Here is a 15,324-nt window from a genome sequence, read left to right as displayed (position 1 = left end):
ACAGAAGTCATTAAATATTAAAGTGCTAATGGAAAAGGAATCGACGGCGGCCATACAAAAGATGATGCTTTTCCCGGGAAAATAAATCTGCTCAAAGGAAGCGTAATGAGCGTAGGACAAAGATTGAAGGGTCAAGGTGGAGACCAGACCAGACCTCCCGCGATGTACGTGAAGGTAAAGAAAAATGGGGCCGGGGAAATGCGGAAAAGCTGTGCAAATACTAAGCGGAAAACAGTGTAACACGGGGACCAGACTTCAGGTACAAAGACACTCGGAAAAACAATATAAAATAAATACATTTTAAATTAGGGAACATTTTGCTAAATAAACACCGAATAAAAGAAAAAATTTTGAGATAGTAATTTTGTTTTGAGACCTTTAAATAAAGATTTTAGGATGTGTTAGAAGAAATAGTTTATGATTTAGTACTCATTTAAAATGTATAGGATATGAATATAACAAAATAAAGTATAAACAATATTAGTTTTAGTTATTTTAAATTCATTACAAGAAAAAGTATAAATAATATCAAACTAAGTTAATTGAAGTTTTAATTTATACCTTTTTAAAGGTAACTACAATATGCTATTATATAATACCCTATCCCCAACCTAAAATTCCAAAACCCAAATGTTTTTTAATATTATATTATATTCAAATTTTTTTATGTGTACTTTAACCTTTATTGTAACCACATGGCACCAAACATATGCTTCATATGCATATTTCTGCGACCGGATGGAAATTTTACAGTATTTTGATTTGTTGTATATTGTGTGTTGGTCTGAGCTTAATTTTATTTTCCCCAACTTGTATTATTATGCATGCATAAGATTGGGGTTTTGTGGAGCTAATTTTACGCTCCTCTAATTCCGTATTATGAGATTATTATTATGTTCCTGTTTTTTTTTGGGGGTTCAGCAAAGAAAACAGCTGCCGGTCCTTGTGTATTTTGAGGTTTTGTTTAGCAAATAATATATATTTCATTTGAACTTGTTTTCTTGGTCATTACATTTTGGTTTGATAAGGGTTACCGTAGATTAGATTTATTAACAATTTGCAACGAAACAGGTCAATGCAATCTGTGATTTTAGCATTAAAAATGCAAATCAATGATTTTGGCAGCCAAAAAACAATAGTGCTGATTTAACCAGGGTGTCAAAAAATGAAGCAATCAATTATAGGTGACTTTTTTCTATTATAAATTTGGAAATCGATTAATTATTAGAAATTTATGTATTTTCATCGTTATTATACATTATTAAATTAGTATTTTGTTAAATAATGAAATTAAAAATTGTTTCAAGCATTCTACTATACTGGAAACCATTTTTAAAATGCTAAACAAAAAGATATATGCCAAAATATACAATGAATTAAATATGGCCTGCATCCCTGATTCCTGGCTGTCGAAACTGAAGTGAAAATTGAGAGCGGAAACAAACCGCGAGTCCCAAAAAACCCAAAACCGAAAACCAGATTTTAAATGCATGTAATTGTTATGTGAAGCAAGGATAGAGAGCGTTGGGCAAACAAAATTTGCGTCACTTTTGTGGCTACACCTGCGGCTGTCGCCGGCAGGTGTGTGTGTGTGTGTGTGCACTCTCTTTATCCCCCGCACTAAACAACTCCACTATGCGATGCACTTTCCAGCAGATAAATTATAAATAAAGCGCATCGACATCAGCACGCGAAATGCTGTCATGATTTCCGTTGAACTCCACACACTCGCGGCGCTGTGACCAGATTAAATATATCCCTTTTTCGGGCACTACCACTACCCCTACGCTGCGGATCCTTTATTTATGCCATGAATAAATGCAAATTTCCCAACGCCGCAGCAGATTTTGCAACATATGAAAAGGCAGAGGGGGAAATGGGATAGAGAGGACACGCCAAAGGACTCCGCAGCGTGTCCTTTGCATAATAATAACTTGTAAATGTCATGTAGCGTAACCGTGTCCTCCGTCAAAGCATAAAAAACAAAAATCTAAATAAAATAAAAGATGAAGAGGAGTGGAGGGATGTGGTGTTCCATCTGGGATCGTGTGCCGTATGCGAATTAGCATTTAATATGTGCCATAAGGCCAGGGGCATTAAAATTGCTAATACGACCGAGTGTTTTCCAAAGGGGAGAGGTTCAGACAAGAAAATGATCTTTGCAACGCAAATGAAAATTGCATCAGGTGTAGGGGCCACGAATAAGTACCAATGAATTCAAGGAAACAATTATATGTATATCTTTCCCTCACTTCTTACTCACTTCTTTACCCTAAAAAGAAGATAGTTTTGTGTAATAGAAAATACTTAAATTTTTGCATTATTTATTTGATATTATTTTTTATCCCTTGGGTATAGGTGTACAACAGCTATAAGAAGTTTTGCGATTATTCGGACATAAGCAACGACGACCTGAATTTATAAGACAATAAGTTTTATTTTCGCCATTAAAATCCATGACTCACCAGGTCCATAAAACAAAAATGCACTGATAAGGATCCACCAAAGTCTACTATCCATCTTGATCACAGTTTCTGTCTATTTACCTTTAGTTAGATGCAATGTATACTTATTGTTTACATTTTCCATTTCCACTTTTTCATATATACCGTATATAATGTGAAATTGGAATTTTACACCCGGAACTACATTCTTTTCCTAATATCCATGAAATAGGAGAAAATATTTCTATTTTAGTTATTTTTTAAATGCGGAAATATTTAGAATTGTTATAACCATGTCCACTGTGGTGTTCCTTGGAATCAGCATTTAATGTGTGCCATGAGGTACAATATTTTTAAACAATCACCGAGGGAAAAATAAATCCTGGAGCATACAAATTGCTCATACGCAAGAGTGTCTTCCAAAATTAACATTGCAAGAATGTGAAAATGACAGCAGGTATAGAGTCCAGGAATAAATACCAAAGAAATCAATGAGTAAATTAAACAGACAACTCACTTTTTTACACTAAAAAGAAGGTGGTTTTGTGAACGAGGATATACTTTGATTATTTAGTATTGCGATCCATTTTGTTCCCTGTTTTTGTCTGATGTTTACTTATATGTTACATTTCCAACTTTTAACTTTTAAATATATGTGGAATTCCACCATTAAGTGATTAAAAAACTTCAAATTGAGGGGGTACAAAGACTTGAATAAGTAAATTTTCCCTACCTCATGTTTGCTTTTTCCCCCCATGGAACCCGATTGGCGATTGGTTTAACTTCTCAACCTTTGGCAAACAGATTAGATTAATTGACCGGAAACGAGAAAAATTGATTTATTTGCCGTGACTCAAGGCCTTGACGTGGCTATTATTACGATAAGAGCCGGGCACATAATCAATGGCAATTGATTGGCCGGAAAGCAATTTCCCTAAGCCTAAGCAATTTGTAAATTAAGCAAAAATCTTATACATATGAGCAGCAGTAAACGATATTAAATTGGGTTTGTTAAGGAAAGTTTGGGATATTACGTATACGTATTAGGTTGTCCGGATTTCTTAAGCAGTTGATTTTGTTATGTAGAGTTGCAATAGTTTATCACAACTTAACCTTGACTTATCCCAAATAGAAACCAAAAGTTAGAAAAATAATCGCAATACTCTCGTTATTAATTACAATCAAGTTTTGCTCATTTTTGGTTAACATTAAATCGGAAATAAGAAGTGGTTTAATTATTTACTGGTCTGGTTAGAGACCACGACCACCCAATGCCATAAAATGGCAAATTTGTGGCCCACTAACGGCTCAGTTCACTTCCTTCCTTCCTAACCCTCCTTTCTGGGATTCATTCGGACATTTTTGCATTGGCAAGCACTTTTTGCCCAAGGATACCAAAGACAGCGAGCCACTTGTGTGCGATACTTTTGCAACAAAAAAAAGACAGAAAAAAGACGAAATCTCTGAAAGGAACCGGAGGAATGCTAGAAGAATGGGATACCGTGAGACAGACGTATATGGAGAGCCATTTGAAAACTATTACGCCCAGGAGATTCATTCGAGTAGTGCGGCATTTATAACTCAAATGTTGCCCGAGTAACAAAAAAGCCTAAAAACTCTACCACTACGGATGGAGTTGAACATTGGCCAAGGACTAAAGACGAAGCTAGAAGATAGTGATGAGCATTTATATGTGTTTTATCCTTGGTCCTTAATATAAATAAATAAATATAAATCGTTGAAAAGTGCATGACAATCTGTGGTATTGAAAGTTTATATATTATAACATTTAATGCCACAGCTCGAAAGCATTTTATTTTTTCAAAAGAATCCTGCTTTAAAAAGAACGCATGTGTTATGACATTTTGAAAGTCGATGATATGACACTTTAAATAACCATAATAAGTACATTAACATATAGTCAATTTAATTTATTTAGTATTTTAAGGAATTTTTCCGTACTATTTGAAGTCAATATTCTTCCGCTGCTTTAATATAAATATATAATCAAACAATATATTTAAGTTGCAATTAAAAATAGTAGAAAATATATAATACAATATCTAAATACATATTTTATTTTACCCATTTGCCTATTGATCATCACTGCAATGGGGAACGAGGGAACAAGGAAAAATGGCAGAAAAATGAGAAAACTGTGGAAGCTTCCTAGGAAATGGCAACACACACGAGAATGACATTCACTGTGCTTGCTTTTTATTAGAATGTGTCCATGGAGACGTGGGCGCCAGCCATTGTCTGGCTGCCTTCGCCACGAATCTCCAGCGTTCTCTCTGCCCAAGTATATCCTTGTATATATCCTTTCCTATAATATATATACAAACATATATGTATACATTGTGCTTCTGTAGTTTGCTATACATTTCTTAGCACGTAGTTATCTGTGGCAGCAACGGGAACAACAATGCTACTTGAAAGAACAATAAAAAGTTTGCTGAAAACAAAAATATACCCTTTCTCATATGAGGATAACTCCCTGTTCCGCAATAAAAAAGGATGTAAATCTATAGCATACGATATATGTGAGCAAGTTTCGTCATTAAGTTAAAAGATTGTTTAGCTATATGTTTATGTTTCTTATAATATATTTTACACACTTTTATTATTTAGATTATGGTCTAAGTATTCCGTGATTGCAACACCTAGTACTTATTCCAAACGAACCCTGACATGGGCAAAGATTACCTAGAAAAATGGCATAAGTAGTTGTTTTCCACCATTTAGAAATGTTATACATTTTTTCTTAACCCCGGATATTTAAAGTCGAAAATCGGAGCTGATATTCTAGCACTTTTGTTTGTAAAAATTTTTTAAACGTTTAACGTTTAAGCCAAAATGTCCCTTCTTCATTTGCCGCCCAAATATTCTCTTCTTCACGTGGCGGCTTCTTTATCGTGGATCCTAACCCATTCCAAGGTCCGCCCTGAGCTGATAAGATTACTTTTTGTAAAGTAAACTAATTTAAATGATTTTTTATTATTTTAACTTACCAGCTGCTAGATCTAGACAAAGCAGAATCAAGAAAAAGGCGGCTCCCGTCCAGTACATTTTGAGTAAAAATGATCATATAACTAAAGCCAATTTGATATTTATAAAGATATGGTAGTTTTCCGTAGCAAATAGATTGGTTTCATTTATGTAAGTTGTTTTAAAATAGCTACCATGTCATTCTCTATATTTGAATGCCCTTAAAATATCATATATCAATGCCGATTTATGTGTTTTTCCCGCAAAACTTATTTACAAATAAAAGTCACCTTAAAAGATTCCTAATTCCCATTAAACCTTTTTTATGTTTAGATCAATCTATTTATCTCTTTTATTACCCTTTTTACCAAGATTTTATTTATATTAATATTTTACAAACAAAAAATCGAATTTGGAGTATTCTTGTTCAGAAAATACGGTGGTTTTAAAGATTTTGTCCGATTTGTAAACTAAATATTTATTGATATATTTATATTATTTATATTTGTAGTATCGTCTTGAGCCAACGCCAAGGCAGGCCACAAGGCAACAAGACCAATGAGGAACTTCATGGCAACCAGGTCCATTGAAAAATGAGTTGCAAATTAGAAAAACATCTACTTTTATTTTGCTAAAGAGATTTAATGTAGCGAATTGGTGCCGAACTTTGAAAAAAGTTGACCTTTAAAGCGATGCTAATTACATTAAAATATATTAATAATTGGGCTTAACACTAACCTTTTCGTACTAGGTTATGTAACTCAAGAAGACTAGAGAGACTATATTAAATATAGGAAAATATTTTTGAATCAGGTTAGTAATATAATCAAACTAATATTGTTTTAGTTTATAAGATGCAAGTTTTATCGCATGGTTTTAACCTCTGACCGACTGGCTAAATCAAACAGCGTCATTCTGAAATTTAAAATAAACGTGTATTTTAAAGAGTACAATACTTTTAAGATCAAACATTTAATTCAATCAAAAATATAGTACATTTTAAACTTCCATTTACTTCACCAATTTACCAAAACAAAATAAAATTCTTTCAAATTTGTAAGAAAAAAGGAAGAGATTTGTGACGTATTCCAGTTATTTACTGCATTTAATTACGGAATTTGTTAACCCAGAGCACTGACATTGGAAATTTGGATTTGATTAGTATTGTCGTTAGTATCCCCCTGGACTTGGACCAAGCCAATGAAGAAAGCAACGGCAACGAGGGCAGCAAGGAACTTCATGTTTATCGGGTTGATTTGGAAATGAGTCCAAGAACTAGGGTTGAAGTTGGTGATGTTGTAGTGCAATCCCCAGAATCCCTCTCTATTTATATCCAAAAACGGTTGGTAAAACTGAAACTGGAACTAATTTTGAAATTTGTTCTGAAGCAAAGTCTTTCAGGGTATGATAATTTAGTCGAAGTAAAAGGTCAAATGTTTCTCAAAACCAAACATATGTCATTTCTTAATCCAAAGGATATGTAAATATAATTTTTATAAAATTTAATTAAAGGTAATAAGTCATCATTCTATATTGTACACCTTCAACGTTGCAAAAACATCTTATAAGAAAAACCATGATTTCTTTGGCTAAAATTCAATTTAAGGCATTTGGGATATTTTTTGGTTAAAATTTAGAATTTAAGTCAAAGTTCACGAAAATTGTATGAAAAAAAACCCAATACCTAAATTACAGCATTTATTTTTTTTCGTTTTTTAAAGTAGGTTGTTTTTGTAAATATATTAACCTTTACTTCTAAGTATGAGCAATTGAAAGTCTTCTCTAAACTCCTTTAAGGATCTTAAAGGAATCAGAGAAAAATACATAATACAAAATGACCATCTGGTATATAAACTTAAACTAGCAAAAGTTGGCTTCCTTTCTGTAAACTGCAAACTTCTAAAAATACTTAAGTACATATCTGTATAAATGACTGATTCTTTATTTGTATAAGTTCATTTGCTTATACCATTAATTTTATTGAAGTTTTTCTAATTTTAAGAAGAGAATCGTTGATCCTTTTACTGGAAACCAGAATAAGCATTTTTCAAATGCTCTTAAAATATCGTAATGCTGCTTTTATATATTCAATATATATTTTATGCTATGGACGAACACCCCTATTTTAATGGTTACTTGTCATAAATTACACGTTTTCTTGAATCAACAAAAATTAACCTTGAATTCAGAAAAATAAATTCATATTTTAATATCAAATTACCCTTAAACATAGAAAAATCTTTCTCAATGTAAGACAAATTTACCTTTAATATCAGAAAACTTTTTTCTCATATTAGCGGCAAATCGCCCTAAAAACAACAAAACTACATTTAAGAAAAATCGCCTTAGATTTCAGGAAGTTTCATTCCTCCCTTCAGGGAAAATTTTTTTATGAGCTTTGATGACCAATTCATCCAAAAGTCAAAATTTTTAAGAGTGCAGCTAATTTGGCCTTTTCAGTATCATTACGATTTGTGTTAATTTCCTGGGCATGGGCCAAACCAGCAAAGAAAAGTACGGCAACGAGACCAGCAAGTAACTTCATGGCTACCAGTTTGATTTGGATGATGAGTCGAGGAACGAAAATGTCATTGTGAAGTAATATTTTATATACGTTTTCAATTAAACAGAAAAACTGTTGATAAAACCTTAACTGAAACTAATTTGGTTCCGACACGGAGCATTACAGGGGTGTTAAATTAATGTCAGTAAAAGGTCAAATGTTACTCAAACTCAAGCGTATAAATATACTTTGTTTAGTATTGAATTAAAGGTACTGAGTCATCACTCAATCTTTTACACTTTCAAGAGTAATTAAGATGAGTAAAATAATTACTTAAATATTTTATAAGAAAAGCTTGATAATTGCTTTTAAAAAAGTCAAAATATCATTCCCATAAAACTTTTTTTTGTTTAGATCAAACATTTATATTTTCCCAATACCTTTTTTTGTCAAGATTGAATGTTTATATGTTTTATTATATTAATATTTTACAGAAAACAAATCCGATTTGCAGTTAGCTTGTTTAAAAAACACTGTGGTTTTGTATTTGTTATCTAAGATCCTTTTTTCTGTTTTCCTATATCTATTGCGACATTTATATTATAGTTATTTAAAATCTCGCCTTCAGCCAACGCCAAGGCAGACCACATGGCAATAAGACCAATAAGGAACTTCATGGCAACCAGATCCTTTGAAAAATGAGTTGCAAACTAGAAAAACATCTATTTTTATTTAGGTGGAGAGATTAAGTGTAGCGAATTTTTGGCTGAACCTTAAGCAAAGTTGGCATTTAAAACAAAGTAAAATTCTTGTGGTCTATGCCTTATTAGGATCAGCACATTTTATAAAAATAATTTACCCACCCAATCTAAGGACTCTCAAATTGTATGGTAAAGCATTCAATAATGTTAAAAAAAAGGCAGAATTTAAAGGTTGAATTTATTTATTTAATTCATTTATTTACTGAATTTATACACCCAGAGAACTGAGATTACCAATTTTTATTTGATTATTATTGTCGTTAGTATCCCCCTGGACCTGGACCAAGCCCACGAAGAAAGCAACGGCAATAAGACCAGCAAAGAACTTCATGTTTCTTAGGTTGATTTGGATATGAGTTCAAGAACTATAAAGGTGCTGAGATGTTGTAAGGCACTCCCTTAAATTTGTCTCCATTTATAAAGAAAAATAATGCGTAGAACCAAAACTTGAACTAATTTTAGCATTATTTCTGATGTGGAGTGTGAAAATTCTAATTATTTGGTAATTACATTGATTATTAAAAGGTCAAATGTTTCTCATAAATGCAAAGGATGTACAAATATAATTTGCATACAAATTAAAGGACTAAATTATCGCTATATGTAAAGCGTAATGAGCAAAATAATTGGAAAAACATTTAAAAAGAAGACGAAAATTCCCCAGAAAAGCATCCATTCTGATAGGTTTTAGCTTACTCTTTGGTTATTTACTCAAACTCAAATGAGCTCTGAGCTCTGAGATTTGTGTTGAAAAACAAATTAACTAAATTTTGAAAAGTAAAACTTCCTATTAATCTATTTATAAATAGTGTGAACCATGTGTATTTTGGTAGATACACTTCATCACTACGCCGGCCGTAATCCCAGGAAGTTCGTGAAGATATGTCATCCGGTGGCTGTAATCTTGGGACTGGCTACCGCTGTCCTTTTGTTCCTGGTGCAAATGCTACATGTGGCGCCACAGCTGCTAAGCGATGTGTTATGCAAACTGTACTGGATGCTGGCCATCTTCATAATGTACAATATCCTGGGGAACATGTTGGCCTGCTACCGTGCCACATCGTCGGTGGCTAGTCTGCCCGAAGATAGGCAAGTGCCAGCAACGGAAGAGAAGCATCTGTGGCACTATTGTGATTTGTGTCAAAAGATGTCGCCCCCCAGATCCTGGCATTGCAAGCTGTGTGAATGTTGCATTTTGAAGAGGGACCATCATTGCATTTTCACTGCCGGCTGCATAGGACACAATAATCATCGATACTTCTTCTGGTTCACCTTCTATACGGCATTAGGAACTGGCCTATGTCTCGTCAGCACCTTTATATTATTAGTAAGGAATCATTTGGCTCTGCAACTCATTAACTTCTCAACCTTCTTGGACACTTTACTGTTCACCATTACGCTCTTTGCCTGGGTAGCCACTGTTGTCATGTTGTCATTCCAAATACATGTTGTCTACCTTAACAATTCGTACTATCAAATACTCGATCGGACCTACGATCTGGGTATCAGATCGAACTGCCGAATTATAATGGGTCAGAGAGGATTGTGGACCTTTCTATCGCCCACAATAAAGAGTCCTTTGCCCCACGATGGCACCCAATGGAAAAGGAGGCATAGTGAATGAGTGGCTTTCTTAAATCTAAATTCGTATTTGTGTGTGAAATAAATCCTTAACTTGTAGAACAAGATGTAATTTGTGATATTACTTTTTAACCTTTGAAACATAAAAGGGAAATTTACAATTTACTCTGGCGAATCGAATTCATTTTTTAAGGTCAGCACATACGTGGTAATTAAAATGTAAACAAACGACTTGGGGGATAAGAAACCATATCCTTTCGGTTTTATAGAAACCCATTTAGAAAATTTGTAGAACAAAAATAACTTTTGTTAGTAAGTTTATAACATTTATAATAAAAACATTTTATTATTTTAAATGTCGTATTTAATTTTAATAAATTGCAAGGGGAGCGTGGTAAAGTTGAATTCCATTCTTGTAATAATTAAATATTGTAATAAAAGTAAATAGATTTCTCTCTCTCTTCCTTTTCCTCTCCCTCTCTCTCTCTCTCTCTCTCTCTCTCTCTCTTTTTCTTTCTCTCTCTTACTTTCTCTCTCTCTTTATCCCCATATTTTTCAATATGTGTAAGTCTCTCTGTGTATCTCTGGAGATATCTCTTTCTTTGTATTTCTCTCTGGCTAGCTCTCCACTCTCGCTCTCACTTTCTCTGTTCTCTTTACTCGGAGACTATAAATACAGACACTGCCCTCGCACCGACCTCATTCTGTCCGCGGCCTCTGAAGTGTTTACATCTGCAGTGATAGGGATAGTGATTGCCCTTCGAGCTCATAAATATTACCTGCCAAAAGCAAGACATCCGGATAATTAGGAAGAAGCGTACTTTGATGATACCTAAATCCTAAAAATATCATTGTGCATTTACTTTTCAATTAATTCCCTTATTGCCATGGACCAAATTGCTTAACTTTAATTGAAAGTGATACAGTAATTTGTATTAAGCATATCTACAAAGTTAATAACTTTGCTTAATTAGAAGCAATTCACAAATATTGATTTCTTACCCTTACGATAGTTTCAAAACTAACCCTGTTTCTTGCTACATTGTTATATTCTTGCAGGTTATTATAATTTCAGTCAGCATCTTACAACTAAGTGAAGAAGTCGTTTCCGTTTAATTATTATTTTCAAGAGCAAAACAAAGCTTATTTGCAGACAGACAAGACATCATCTATAGCTATTAATTTTTAAAACCGAATTAGATTTCTGATTTATGCTGTTGCAAACTAATTGTCTGCTAAAATATTCATAATAAATACGGTGAGCTTTTGAAATCATCACTGTGCTTCATGAAAAACTAATTAATTGTTGCCAAATATATAAAGGCAAAGTAAATAGCCAAAGGCAATTTCTGACTGGGCATTATTAACATTTTGAGGAGAGTAACTCGCGGCGCTTTCAAGTTTTGTATAAATATTTTCGCATCATTAAATAGTCAGCCAGACTTGGGCTTTATTTATGCAAAACACAATTTCTCAATTTTGTATTTAAAACCCCCGACAGCCGCTGGCATTTACATATATAAGTACACATCTATATTCAAAGCATTTTAAAGGTCACAGACCTCAAAGTGCATCCTGGATTGGCCAGGAGCTGAAAGAACTAATGCACAAATTTATAGTGACTTTTGGCACTGTCGGCAACAGCTGCTCCATATTATGCCTGACACCCAGAGAACTCCGTCCTCCAAAGGGACACACACAAAAAAGTAAAAGCGGAAAAAAGGACTCACATGTGTGTGTATGTGAGAGAGTGTTTGTCCTGCTCAGTTTTATCTGGTGCGCTGCACGCGGCACATTTGCATATTTCGTGCACAGGAGGATCTGGCTTTTTATTTTTATTTCATTTTTATTAATGCGAAAAATGTAATTTCAAGCATTTGCAACTGCAGCAGGCCCTCAGGGGCCAAACTACGACGACGACAACAGAACAAAAAAATTGGCATGTGGAAAATTGCAAAAATTTCAAGGAAGCCAAACAAAAAGTCAAATTCATTTGGAAAACGACCACGTGTGGATTTTAAATTCTAATTTTCAATATATTTGTTTGATTTTTTTTTATAGATCCAAAATTAAAGTTAAAGAGTTCATGTGCTAATACTTATAACAAGCAATGTATAATAGAACTATAATAAGTTTGGTAAAGTTACAAAAGTTTCGAAGCATTAGATAAGATTTAAATGTGATTTTAAATACTCTCAATATGATATTGAGTAAGATATCATATCGGATACATCTCCTGCATAAAAACATACCCACATTAACCTTAAGCTTTAAGTAACATCCTTTAAGTAATATTTCCCAACAAAATATACTTTTCTTGTAATGGTTATTTATGGAAATTGTAGTTCCAACACCAGCATTCATAACAATTACAAATGCAATCAAAACACTTGATTAGATTTTTGGCTTTTAGTCTCGCTTCCCTTCCTTCACGATTCGGTTTTTGTGTCATGTGTCCATTGGGTCAGATGAAATTCGGCATCTTCGTTGTTACTTTCATTTGCATTTGTCACGCTCGTTAGACATCCGGAATTCCCATTGGGAAATGCGTAGTTTTTCGATATCCAATGACAGCCACGTGACTGGCATCCCAGGGAAAAGGAAAAACAGAAAAACAGAAACTAAAACCCAACCAACCAAAGCTCACTCAAGTAATGCTTGCTAAGCTAAAGAACTTCTACTGAAATGTATTTTTTAAACTAATGCACAAGCGACAACAAGGACGGCTCTGAAAGCAGCTCACTTTCAGTCTGCCAGCTCATAAATAAATATAAAAATTACTGTAATAGTTTTCAGCTTTGGGTTTCACTTGGCAAACGGGCAATGCATAAATACCGACGAAGAGCTCTCGGGGCTGAAATCCTTTTGGCTTTATCTAAGCACTGGTAATAGGATGAAACGAATGTCCGAGAGCCTCTCGTTGCACTCGGTGCAAAAATAAAAAGGATAAGAGAAGAATGAAGCAAACCTTTCCTTGGAAATTGCAAGTATGTAATGGAGAAATCTTTACCTGGAAATTGAAAATATGTAATATCATACCAGATAGAAACAACGAGTAACAGGAAAATCTCAACAAAGCCGATAAGCTTGTTTTACCTGGAATATATTTCTAACAATTTGACTTTAAATTTAAAATCATCAAAGAAGCTTGCAGTATTTATGATTTAAAAAGGTTAAATAAAGTATCCGTTGGATTAAAATCTAAATGAAACGCATTGTTATTCAAATATTTAAACAAATTCAAAATTTGATACACCTGTACGCATGATAAAATACAATCTAAAATTTAAATGAAACTTCCAAAAAAGGACTTGATTAAATTTCAACAATGACTGCTCGCCAAAATGAATGCTGTTGCACATTGAAATTTTACGAATGAGTGCCCCAAAAATGCAGCCACGTATTTGCATTATGATTATTATGGTTGCAGTGCACCGAAAACAACAGAATAAGGAAAATGGAAAGGGGAAAGGGGAAAGGGGAACGGGAAAAGGCAATGGGAACGGAAAATATATAAAGCCAAATATTTTTGTGGCTACACAAGGAAGTGGCCAAAAGCGCACTTTTCATAATCTCTTGCATTTTATGGTGGAATATTGGGAAACAAGGAGCCACCCGAACCGGCTCCCCGTGCCAGCTGAAAATTCAAATGAATAGCAAATTGCGGCACACGCTTCGCGCAATGCCACAAAGGCTTTTACCAAAAATTTCCCCCCTCCCTCTCTCAGTCGGGAAAATCAAATCCGCCTAACCCCATCCGGTCTTGTCGGCGGAAACAGCTGTTTCCTTTACACAGACACAGACACAGACACAACCCCCTGTCCCCTGAAAATTATTATTACATTTTATGCCAATTCAACGAATTTTCCATGTGCATTGGCCCTGGCTATGGAATGGAAACTTTAGTTTTCCTCAGCTTAATTAAAGCCAGAAAAAATATATATGTATAGAGGAAACATAAATTAAAATTTGCGGCTCCCGCAAGTATGCCATAAAAATGAAGTTTTAAAATCTTGATGACTCAACTTTGCAGTTGTTTGTTTGCTGGCTGCACAGGAAGTTAATATTTTTGCAATTTTGCCCGAGTTTAATTTAAAAGAAGACCCAAATCCAGATGCAGTTCGAAAGTAGAGATACTCTTTAGGGAGTAATAAGGTATAAATTGTAATGTAAAGTATATATAAAACCCTTTACTTAGCATATATTTAAATTGTGAAATATATTTTGAAACTGTAAGGAGCTTACATAACTTTAATTCACTATCGAATATCAACTTTTCTAAATATTCCAGAAGAAAATTATTCGAGAAATTGAAATTTTCTTAAAGGAGCAACTCAAGGTGCTTCAACAGTAGTTTAGTATAGAAAAGTACATATGTAATTATCGAAGATATATGATAAATCGAAAATATTGTTAACCTTCTTAAGTACATTTTTATATCGCGCTTAAATTAAATATATTAATATCATTTCTAAATATATTATTATCTTTAAATGTCTCTTTGAATAATATTTCATCCTGTGAGATAAAGTATTAACTTTAAATAATTTTAGGAAAGGTTACTTACGATTAATCTCCTCAAGAAAACATCATTAAATATCACACACACTTTTTTAATACATTAAATCCCTAAAAACCTATCACTAATCCCGCACAAAACACCTGCAATATATAAAATAACCTTTGGGAGAGTATAGGGGAACACAAAGTAGTAAAAATGAGAAGAACACAGGCCAGGCCATGAAATGTTCGTTCAGGGGAAAATAAATGAGCTCCGGCCACGGAAACTTAAAGTTGGAAAAAGGCAATGCGTTGCGTTGCGAGGCGATGAGAGGCGGTGGCAAGGACGAAGGACGAAGGACGAAGGCGACTTTCCGCTAATTTTGTATGCAACCCACACAAATCTTGTCATTATTAAACGATGGCAGGCTCTCTGGTCTGCAGTCTACAGTCTCCAGGAGTCAACTGGACTTTTGCGGCCAAACTGGTGTCTGCTTTTTGCTCGTTTGATTTGCTCCATTAATTTTGAGCGGAGTTTTGCCTCCGG

The 15,324-nt window shown here is 33.9% G+C and overlaps 2 protein-coding genes and 2 long non-coding RNA genes across 7 annotated transcripts in view; 1 reads left to right on the top strand and 3 right to left on the bottom strand.

Annotated features, from left to right (window-relative positions):
* The window catches only part of LOC110186896 (Lipophorin receptor 1), a 122,742-nt gene that overhangs the window by 103,909 nt on the left and 3,509 nt on the right, over positions 1-15,324 (bottom strand). The gene's annotated exons all lie outside the window — the stretch shown is intronic.
* LOC110186850 (uncharacterized) lies at positions 1,622-3,163 on the bottom strand. 3 transcript variants are annotated; one of them, XR_015273274.1, is made up of 3 exons: positions 2,610-2,878; positions 2,466-2,546; positions 1,622-2,412 (listed from the first exon to the last, which is right to left on the bottom strand). It is a non-coding gene; the product is annotated as an uncharacterized LOC110186850 (long non-coding RNA). The 3 variants fall into 3 exon arrangements; XR_015273273.1 differs by adding an exon at positions 2,962-3,163 and having other exon boundaries at positions 1,624-2,412; positions 2,466-2,658; XR_015273272.1 differs by having other exon boundaries at positions 1,624-2,412; positions 2,466-2,658; positions 2,737-2,878.
* On the bottom strand, positions 5,033-5,679 carry LOC147642572 (uncharacterized). Of its 2 annotated transcripts, XR_015273220.1 has the most exons (3): positions 5,456-5,613; positions 5,214-5,393; positions 5,033-5,150 (listed from the first exon to the last, which is right to left on the bottom strand). It is a non-coding gene; the product is annotated as an uncharacterized LOC147642572 (long non-coding RNA). The 2 variants fall into 2 exon arrangements; XR_015273219.1 differs by having other exon boundaries at positions 5,033-5,393; positions 5,456-5,679.
* LOC110186538 (uncharacterized) lies at positions 9,358-10,382 on the top strand. Its single transcript, XM_020955742.2, has one exon. It carries the CDS (start codon positions 9,514-9,516, stop codon positions 10,318-10,320), a length of 807 nt encoding a protein of 268 aa, XP_020811401.1. The 5' UTR covers positions 9,358-9,513; the 3' UTR covers positions 10,321-10,382.

Source organism: Drosophila serrata, unplaced genomic scaffold (assembly GCF_035046125.1).
Source record: "Drosophila serrata isolate PLE 108 unplaced genomic scaffold, ASM3504612v1 contig_382, whole genome shotgun sequence".
NCBI lineage: Eukaryota > Metazoa > Arthropoda > Insecta > Diptera > Drosophilidae > Drosophila > Drosophila serrata.
The sequence above is the reverse complement of the archived record's forward strand: the minus strand, read 5'-3'. Positions and strand labels throughout refer to the sequence as shown.

What these genes read in the sequence shown, in the direction of transcription:
- LOC110186538 (XM_020955742.2), top strand. Translation starts at nt 9,514, where the DNA reads ATGTGTATTTTGGTAGATACACTTCATCACTACGCCGGCCGTAATCCC.